Source organism: Tachysurus vachellii, chromosome 17 (assembly GCF_030014155.1).
Source record: "Tachysurus vachellii isolate PV-2020 chromosome 17, HZAU_Pvac_v1, whole genome shotgun sequence".
Lineage (NCBI taxonomy): Eukaryota > Metazoa > Chordata > Actinopteri > Siluriformes > Bagridae > Tachysurus > Tachysurus vachellii.
In genome coordinates this window covers 1,387,501-1,397,500 of record NC_083476.1, presented here as the reverse complement: position 1 = coordinate 1,397,500, position 10,000 = coordinate 1,387,501, and the positions used below count along the sequence as shown (strand labels likewise).

General features: G+C 47.8%; 1 protein-coding gene across 7 annotated transcripts in view; it reads left to right on the top strand.

Moving 5' to 3' along the window:
- LOC132860500 (probable E3 ubiquitin-protein ligase HERC1) overlaps positions 1–10,000 on the top strand; it is a 52,141-nt gene that overhangs the window by 22,783 nt on the left and 19,358 nt on the right. For 4 of the 7 annotated variants that reach the window (XM_060891734.1, XM_060891733.1, XM_060891731.1 and 1 more), the window contains exons 31-47: positions 1–76; positions 1,543–1,707; positions 1,846–1,943; positions 2,027–2,140; positions 2,234–2,401; positions 2,781–3,020; positions 3,104–3,187; positions 3,268–3,487; positions 3,685–3,958; positions 4,479–5,188; positions 6,335–6,527; positions 7,643–7,800; positions 8,479–8,562; positions 8,701–8,893; positions 9,027–9,148; positions 9,256–9,419; positions 9,622–9,890. The exon at positions 1–76 is cut by the window's left edge and continues 97 nt beyond it. In XM_060891734.1, coding sequence (XP_060747717.1) covers positions 1–76; positions 1,543–1,707; positions 1,846–1,943; positions 2,027–2,140; positions 2,234–2,401; positions 2,781–3,020; positions 3,104–3,187; positions 3,268–3,487; positions 3,685–3,958; positions 4,479–5,188; positions 6,335–6,527; positions 7,643–7,800; positions 8,479–8,562; positions 8,701–8,893; positions 9,027–9,148; positions 9,256–9,419; positions 9,622–9,890 — 3,332 coding nt within the window. The remainder of the gene's footprint in view (positions 77–1,542; positions 1,708–1,845; positions 1,944–2,026; positions 2,141–2,233; positions 2,402–2,780; positions 3,021–3,103; positions 3,188–3,267; positions 3,488–3,684; positions 3,959–4,478; positions 5,189–6,334; positions 6,528–7,642; positions 7,801–8,478; positions 8,563–8,700; positions 8,894–9,026; positions 9,149–9,255; positions 9,420–9,621; positions 9,891–10,000) is intronic. The other 3 variants (XM_060891737.1, XM_060891732.1, XM_060891736.1) reach the window with 2 other exon arrangements.

Below are 10,000 nucleotides of genomic sequence, written 5' to 3'. Positions count from 1 at the left end.
GAGGCCCTAGAAAGCGAAAGCAGCATGCCGTGTGAATTAGAACACGACCCCATCAATATAACAGCCAAGCAAGAGAGTGAGTCAGAAATATCTCTAACCTACTCCTAACTTTAACTACCTTATACATATGCCTCAATCCCTCACAACCTACCCATATACCCTACCCCTAATATTAACCTTATAACCTCATATAACGCCCTACACCTACTGCCTTAAATTGAGAAACACCACTTTCATTAGTGATCTGTGTGTCTGTGTGCGTGTGTCTGTGTGCGTGTGTCTGTGTGCGTGTGTCTGTGTGTGTGTCTGTCTGTGTGTGTGTCTGTCTGTGTGTGTGTCTGTCTGTGTGTGTGTCTGTCTGTGTGTGTGTCTGTCTGTGTGTGTGTCTGTCTGTGTGTGTGTCTGTCTGTGTGTGTGTGTGTGTGTGTGTGTGTGTGTGCGCGTGTGTGCGTGTCTGTGTGTGTGCGTGTCTGTGTGTGCGCGTGTCTGTGTGTGCGCGTGTCTGTGTGTGCGCGTGTCTGTGTGTGCGCGTGTCTGTGTGTGCGCGTGTCTGTGTGTGCGCGTGTCTGTGTGTGCGCGTGTCTGTTTGTGTGTGCGTGTGTGTGTGTGTGTGTGCGCGTCTCTGTGCGTGTGTGTCTGCGTCTGCGCGTGTGTCTGCGCGTGTGTCTGCGCGTGTGTCTGCGTGTGTGTCTGCGTGTCTGTGTGTGTCTGCGTGTGTGTGTGTGTGTGTGTGTGTGTGTCTGTGTGTGTGTCTGTGTGTGTGTCTGTGTGTGCGTCTGTGTGTGTCTGTGCGTGCGTCTGTGTGTGTGTCCGTTTGTGTGTGCGTGTGCGTGTGTGTCTGCATGCGTGTGTGTCTGTGTGTGTGCGTCTGTGTGTGTGTGTCTGTGTCTATGTGTGTGTGTCTGTGTGTGTGTGTCTGTGTGTGTGCGTCTGTGTGTGTGTGCGTCTGTGTGTGTGCGTCTGTGTGTGTGTGCGTCTGTGTGTGTGCGTCTGTGTGTGTGCGTCTGTGTGTGTGCATCTGTGTGTGTCTGCGTGTGTGTGTGTGTCTGCGCGTGTGTCTGCGCGTGTGTCTGCGCGTGTGTCTGCGCGTGTGTCTGCGTGTGTGTCTGCGTGTGTGTGTGTCTGTGCGTGTGTGTCTGCGTCTGCGCGTGTGTCTGTGCGTGTGTCTGCGTGTGTGTCTGCGTGTGTGTGTGTGTCTGTGTCTGTGTGTGCGTCTGTGTGTGTGTGTCTGTTTGTGTGTGCGTGTGTGTCTGCTTGCGTGTGTGTCTGTGTGTGTGCGTCTGTGTGTGTGTGTGTCTGTGTCTATGTGTGTGTGTCTGTGTGTGCGTCTGTGTGTGTGTGCGTCTGTGTGTGTGCGTCTGTGTGTGTCTGCGTGTGTGTGTGTGTCTGCGTGTGTGTGTGTGTGTCTGTCTGTGTTTCTGTCTGTGTGTCTGTCTGTGTGTGTGCATCTGTGTGTGTGCGTCTGTGTGTGCGCGTCTGTGTGTGCGCGTCTGTGTGTGCACGTCTGTGTGTGTGTGTGTGTGTGTGTGTGTGATGTCACAGTAGGCTCAGAGGCATTGTGCAGTAACAAAGTCATGGAGTCGCAGCTCGCAGACTTTCTAGTCTTCCTCAGACGCGTCCTGTCGCCGTCGGTGACCAAAAGAGTTTCCTCGTTCTCCAGGTGGATCGACCCTCTGATGATGATCATCTCCTGCCCCATCAGCTCAGGTAGCAGCTCGGGGGAAGAAACATTATTGTGTAGTTTTAAACGTAATAAGAGTAATAACAATTAAACCAATTATAAAAACGTATATTATTAAATATATACGGATAAATAACAATAATCTAAATCCACACGTCTTCCAGGTAATCCTCACTTCCATAATCTCCGCACCAAACTGTTGGCGTTCCACATCCTCGAAGCTTTACTCCCAGCCTGCACGGATTCCCTGCAGACGAAGCAGGTGAGAAAAGCCGACCGCGAGTCCACCTTTCGCACGCGTCTTTTTATTTTTAACACCGTTTTCTGCTTTTTTTTTTCTCGTAGATTGTCGACCAGCTGTTCGGACTTTTATCCACGTACATGTGGGAGGAGCCTCTGGCATCGAGGAGAAATCTGGAAAATAGGAATTTAGACAAAGTGCCTGAGAGCTTAAAGAAGGTGTTTCTCTAAATATGGACTCGGTCAAAACTATTAGCAAATTTCTTTTTCTAGTACATAACATGAGAAACCTGTGTTTTGGTTGTACTTCAGGAGAGCAGCGTCGAGGACGAGTGCATTCCCATCGGTGATTTCTCCTTCGACCCTCACAAGCTGCTCTGCTGTTCTCTGGAGAGCGGGAACGTCCTCTCTCACGGTTCCGGAGGCAAAGGCTACGGGCTCGCGACCACCGCCATCACCTCCGGCTGCTTCACCTGGAAGGTACGACTTTCTTTATTCCGCGCACCTCAGCGCGAGTTAAAAACCGCAGCTCTGACGTTACAAGTTTATTTTAACACGTGCGTTGTACAGTAATACGTTATCGTTTCTATAGCAACAGCTCGTTCACGACGACACGCTGTAACGTGCGTGAACAGGATCCAAGGTGTAAGGAAATAAATTGCTGTGGTATATGAGGAATAAAACATTTTGGGATGTGGTGTTGTGTGGTAACGGTGTGTAAGTGTCTTATTTATTACCTCTTCTTCTTCTTCTAGCTCTTATCGACTTATTGCGTCTCAGGAACTTTTACACGTGTAGCGTCGATGATAATAAGTCAAATGAAACTAAAACCCAGACAATCTTTATCCGTCCCATCCAGTTCTACATCACGAAAGAGAACCGAGGGAACGAGGGAACGTGTATCGGAGTGGCGCGCTGGCCCATCCGCGACTACAACCACCGCAGCACCACGGACATGTGGCTGTACCGCGCCTACAGCGGCAGCCTGTACCACGGGGGTGAGCTGGGTCACGCACTGCCCTCCTTCACCCAAGGAGACACCATCACATGCATCCTGGACATGGAGGCGCGGACCATCTCCTTCGCTAAAAACAACCGGGTCGGTGCTTTGGCTCCAGATATTCATCCGTGTAGTTGTTCGCTGTTATCGCAGTTATTCTTACCGAATCTCTTGACACACAGGAACCCAAGCTGGCGTTTGAGGGTGTGGACGCTACAGAGCTTTACCCCTGTGTGCTCTTCTACAGCAGTAACCCAGGAGAGAAGGTGTGTATAAGCTAAATGGAATACTTCACCATGTACTGTTATAGGAAACCAATGGTCTTTGTGTGTCTTTCTGCCTGTAGGTGGCGCTGTGCGACCTGCAGATGCGCGGCGTGCCCAGCGATGTTTTACCTGGTGACCCTCTGTGCTGCCCGCGTGTGGCCGTGCTCCTGGAGGCCACGGTTCAGCTCCTGAGACGACTTCATCACACAGAGGCCTGGACACCACACATCAACCAGTACATGACACAACGCCTGGAGCTCATCAGCGTCGTAATGAGAGAGGGAACGCAACCCACACAAGGTCTCACACACTGTCTGTCATCACGTGTGCAACTACACACACCACACACTAACAAACACTGATAGTAAACATCAAACATGATTTGCCACCAAACACCGACACCAATATTCACCTCCAAATTCTATCAACTGACATCAAACACCATGTTACCTGAGAACAGGTAAAAGCGAACATAGCGCTGTGTGTTGTTTCCCCAGGAGGTGGCAGTAAAGAGCAGGCCGAAGGTGGAGACGAGGTGGAGCAGGAGTGGAAGGTAAGGAGCCCAGACCTTCTGTGTGACGGTCAGCTCGGCGTGCTGTGCGCGGACGTGTGGCCCGTCCTGGCACTGATCGGAGGCGTGGACAGCGGCCTGAGGGCAGGAGGGGCGTGTCTACACAAACCCAGCGGGCGGAGGGCCACCCTGTTAGGGGTAACGAAGGAGGGCAGCAGCCTCGCAAAGCTGCAGTGGGAGGAGACAGATCTGAGCGTGAGGTACGAGTTTACACAGATACACAAACACCGCGCTCACTCTATCCTGTCGTCCGTCTCACTCACTGCCATCAGAAGAGATCTGTTCCTCTGCATCTTTATTCCTTTCCTTTTTCAGTTGTTTTCTTTCTCTTTTTTATTCCTAATCATTATCCTTTGTTCTTCTTCTTTTTTCTCCTCTTTTCCTCCTTTTCCTTTCCACATTTTCTTCCTTTTCTTCTTCTCCTCACCCCCCCTTACTCTCTTCTCATGACTTTCTTATTCCTTTCTATTTTCTTTCCTCCCTTTTATCCCTCCTTCTGTTCCTTTTATCTCCTTCCATTTTCTTTCCTTCCTTTTCCTTTGATATTCTGAATGCCTTTCTTTTTATTTTGATATTCTTTCTTTCTTCTAATCCCTCTTTCACTCATTTTATTCCCTCCTGTCCCCCTCTCATTTTTTCTCCTTCTTCCCCCTGCCATCCTTTCTCCTCTCTCACCTCTCTCTCTCTCTCTCTCTCCGCCGTACTCTCACTAACTCAAAGCTTCCTGAATTCTTGGTCACCCAGCGACACTCCGCTCTCCTCCCTGGAGCCGTGTGACGTGCCTCAGCTGGACATCTCACACTGCAGCAGCTTCACGGCCTCCACCATCTTTGATCTCATCTTGCTGACAGGCGTGCTAGAAGAGGTGGAGCCTAAATCCAGATCCAGGGCACGAGCGCATTCCCGAAAGCAGTTTGGTTCGGAAGGCGGGACAAGGAGCGAACTCGAGAAGAAGCTGGATGAGGACGTCACACGTGTCATCATGCTGGAAGAAGAAAACGACACGGAAAAAGACGAGTTCCAAGAATCCATAAAAACCCCAAAGCTTTCGGGGGAAGGGCAGGAAGGTGCATCCTACACCTCACAACTGAAAGCAGACCTGTTCGCCCTGGAGCTGCGTGCCATCCGAGTCTCGTACCTCCTCCTCGGAGCTCTGAAGTCTCTGACTGTGATTGTAAACTGCCCCAAGTTCACGGACCTGCTACTGGTGCCCAAAGCAGAGATGGGCGGCGTTTCTGGCAGTCCTGAGCAAACGAGCGCAGAGCTGAGATCCGTGCTGCAGTTCCTGGTGCGCAGCATGGTGAAGTGGGCAGTCAGGCCGTGTCCAATTAAACAGCATGTCACTATGTCTGATCTGGAGAGAGCTCATATTATGATTTTTAAAGGAGCTTTATGCAGACTGCAGGACAACGGAGACAAGGAGAACAAAGGTATGTGATGCAACGTGACCCGTCTTTCCATAGCACTGATAAAGAGTGAATCGACTCCACTCTGAATACACTTGACTCTTAATCGACTCATCTCTGAATACACTCGACTTTTAATCGACTCATCTCTGAATACACTCGACTCTTAATCGACTCCACTCTGAATACACTTGACTCTTAATTGACTCCAATCTGAATACACTTGACTCTTAATCGACTCCACTCTGAATACACTTGACTCTTAATTGACTCCAATCTGAATACACTTGACTCTTAATCGACTCCACTCTGAATACACTTGACTCATAATCGACTCCACTCTGAATACACTCGACTCTTAATCGACTCCACTCTGAATACACTCGACTCTTAATCGACTCCACTCTGAATACACTCGACTCTTAATCGACTCATCTCTGAATACACTTGACTCTTAATCGACTCATCTCTGAATACACTTGACTCTTAATCGACTCCACTCTGAATACACTCGACTTTTAATCGACTCCACTCTGAATACACTCGACTTTTAATCGACTCATCTCTGAATACACTTGACTCTTAATCGACTCCACTCTGAATACACTTGACTCATAATCGACTCATCTCTGAATCCACTCGACTCTTAATCGACTCCACTCTGAATACACTCGACTTTTAATCGACTCATCTCTGAATACACTTGACTCTTAATCGACTCCACTCTGAATACACTTGACTCATAATCGACTCATCTCTGAATACACTTGACTCTTAATCGACTCCACTCTGAATCCACGCCACTCTGAATCCACTCCACTCTGATTTAACTCGACTCTGAATCCACTCAACTGCAGGAAGTGAATCAGACCTGCCGTGTAAAATTAGATTCACGCACAAATTTGTAGTCTTTATGAAAATAAATTCTAGACATTATACGAATCACTGAAGATGCAGATCATCCCTTACAAGCCAAGCTGTGATCATCGTGTCATATCGTTCAGTCCTACATGTGATACACACAAGTCGTAAGTTCAGTCGTCTCTGTTCTCAGGTGACTTTTATGATTCTTCTGAGATCAGACTAAAAGTAAACAGCATGATGAAATGTCCTCCATCCACTTTCAGCTCCATAAGTAAGTTCATTTATTCATTCATTTCCACTCCGCAGGTCACAGCGCATCACAGCCGGTGTCTCAGTCTTCCAGCTCCGTGTCTCTGCACAGCAACACCTCTGACGTGACCGCCGTGTTCGGACAGTCCACGTCGTCCTCCACCAACGACCTGACGTCTTCCCTCCTCACCGCTCTACAGGCTGACGGCTTGGACAATTTTAACCCTTTCCTCCCTATCAGCATCCTGCAGTGAGTAGAGGACACACACACATCACTCTTTAATCCTGGTGTGCTCTTTCATCCAGTCTCACACACACACACACACACTCACACACACACACACACACACACACACACACACACACACTCTCACACACACACACACACACACACAGAATCAGCTGTCTGATGTGGCTGGATGTGTTTACTCCAGATCAGACAGCTGCACAGATGAGACTCACACTTTGGTGCCTGAGGATGAGAATGAGAGAGCAGGTGAGTGTGTGTGTGTGTGTGTGTCAGGATAAGAATACATGCCTGTGTGTACACTAACCCCTTTAACCCCAACAGCATGTTTATCTAAACCCTGACATCTGCACACATCTGCAAGCTCTCTGCAGGAGCGAAGCCGAAGCGGCGCCGGCATTAACGGCAGCACAAAAATAATTCTGTTTTGAATATTTAATCAGTGTCATTACACTGAAAATGAGCTTGTAAACAATCGAAATATGGACTATATTTTTTATACTTAAAGCTTCGTCAGTGGATTATTATTATTATTATTATTATTATTATTATTATTATTATTATTATTATTATTATAACCGAGAACTAAAACCATCCTCGTGGTGCTGTTACAGGAGAAGAATCAGCTCCAGATTACTCTTATAACACCATAGTCAGCATGTCATGTCACGTTTATGTAGTTAAACACCACAACAAGTTCCTGTTCTAATTCACGCTGCAGCAGATGAAATAATCAGAACACTAACTGTCTCGAGATCGCGTGCGTTAGCGGATTTTGGAAGCTGTTCGTTTAAAAAAACGCATTTTTTCGATAAAAAAATTGGCCAGTGTTAAAGCTATTTTTGATGAGCCATGCTTTGTGCATTTATATGAGCGACGTGCAGTTTTTCTGACGTAAAATTGAACTTATAGACTGGAAAATGTGGAGAAGTGATGGAGGAAGCAGGAGAGAGATGGGAGTGATGCAGGATCTGCGCTGATGGCTGAATGTGGCCTCTGTGTCAATGTGGCTCATTCTAGCAGCTCTCTATCTCTCTCTGTTTGCATGTGTGTGTGTGTGTGTGTGTGTGTGTGTGTGTGTGTGTGTGTGTACGTGTGTGTGTTCACGCATGTTACAGGCGCATGGTTCTGGCTCGCTTCCCCACACTGGCTGGTCTGGTTCACAGCCCCATGTTGCCCCCGGCGATCAGCCTGGTAGGCTCCACCCCCTGCACAGGATTCGCCGAGCAGCAGACGAGCTTTTTAGAGCCGTGCGGTCAAACCAGAACCCCTGTGGGTAAGACTCGAGAGTCCAGGAGGTGAACTCTGTAACTGCGCTGCCTTTAGAGCTTCTGTTACAGGAAATGAATCAACACCTGAGACTTTAACAGCACGGCGGTTCCTGCCGTTTAACTTCAGATTTGTTGTTATTATTAAATGGGTTTCAGTGACGTGTTACTAATTTATAATGATGTCATGGTACTAATAAAAATCACAAAAAAATGAACACGCTTAAATTTTGGATTACACTTTTATACATTTTAGTGCTGAATATTCATATCTGAATACACTCGACTCTTAATCGACTCCACTCTGAATACACTTGACTCTTAATCGACTCCACTCTGAATACACTCGACTCTTAATCGACTCCACTCTGAATACACTCGACTCTTAATCGACTCCACTCTGAATACACTCGACTCTTAATCGACTCCACTCTGAACTCTGTAACTGCGCTGCCTTTAGAGCTTCTGTTACAGGAAATGAATCAACACCTGAGACTTTAACAGCACGGCGGTTCCTGCCGTTTAACTTCAGATTCGTTGTTATTATTAAACGGGTTTCAGTGACGTGTTACTAATTTATAACAATGTCATGGTACTAATAAAAATCACTAAAAAATGAACACGCTTAAATTTTGGATTACACTTTTAGACATTTTAGCGCTTGTTCTTTTCTATATTTCTTTCAGATCCACCACAAATGTTTGTTCCGGTTCGTTTGCTAGAAATGGGCTTTACTGTGAGACACATCTACAGAGCCATGGAAGCTGCAGGTATCTTCATTAAAAGCTTGCGTTTCAAAAGTCATTTTCTTTACTGGTTTGGAAAATATCAGCCTGTGGTTCTGCATCCATGAGAAATCAGATGTGCTTTTAGAAATGCTGTACTGTACTAATCGCCCCTTGACACAGGGGTCACTGGTGAGGTGGATTCGGCTACGGTGGAGCTCCTGGCCAGCTGGATGCTGGAGAATCCTCTGACTGAGGAGCAGCAGGGTGGAGAGAGCGTATCGGCGTCCGGCATCGCACACACACCTTCCTCAGAGGGACCTGAGACCGTACAGTGTCCGGAATCTCCAACAGTGCATAGAGAACCGAGTGAGAGGTATACACACACACACACACACACACACACACACACAGAGGGCTGTACAAAGCTTGTAATTAGAGCTACAAATTGCATCATTACATATTCCCTGAAAGTGTGTGTGTGTGTGTGTGTGTACACATCACTACAGCGTGTTAGCCGGCCTGGATCTGGTAGAGAGAGAGAACTTCCTGGACGTCCATCTGACACGGAACCGGCCCGCTCCCGCACGGAGACAGCGCTCAGGACAGCGCGCTTCCTTCAGGAGATCAGGTGCTGATCAGGAATAAAATACCGACTTCTGACCACACGACTTTTCTTCGCACGACCGACGCACAGTGCACTAATAATGCTGTGTGTTGGGATGTTTGTTGTACCAGACTCTGCGTGCGATTGGCCGGAGCGAGCAGACACACACCCGTTCTCTGCCGAGGAAGAGGTGGAGCTGGGCTACATGGATGAACCGTACCAGGAGGAACCCTACGAGGAACTTCTCACTCCAGAGTTCATCGCCTCAGAGAGGGACACACTGTGGATGGTGGAGGTGCCGAGAGAACGTCCACACACACACACTCCATACTACACTTTAACACACCCACAATTACCATTTTATAGACTATAATAATTATAAAAAAAACACGATTCCAATCATTTAGACGGCTAACGTGAAAATATGCTGTGTTTAGGATCAACTGAAGTATTTTTATGTAACATCATAACATAATCTGTCTCTCTCTCTCTCTCAGGGAGTGGAGGAGCACACAGAGCCCCGGGAGATGGTGGAGTGTGAGCTGTGTAACACTCTGACACTGCATTTTAACGCCCACATGAAGAGACACCACCCGGGCTGCGGACAGAGCGCCGGTCGCCGTGGTTACCGCAGTAACGGTGCCTACGTGGACGGGTGGTTCGGAGGAGAATGCGGGTCGGGAAGTCCGTACTACCTCCTGTGTTCCGGCTGCAGAGATAAATACTTCAGTGCCAACCTGAGAGCCATGGACAGTCAACACCACGGGTGAGCGAGCAGCAGGGGAAACTCATCAGTAAACATCTGATCTTTAACGTATATCACAATAACACACCGTGAAAAACTGCCGGAGGAATAAAGTTCCTTCTTATTTTTTC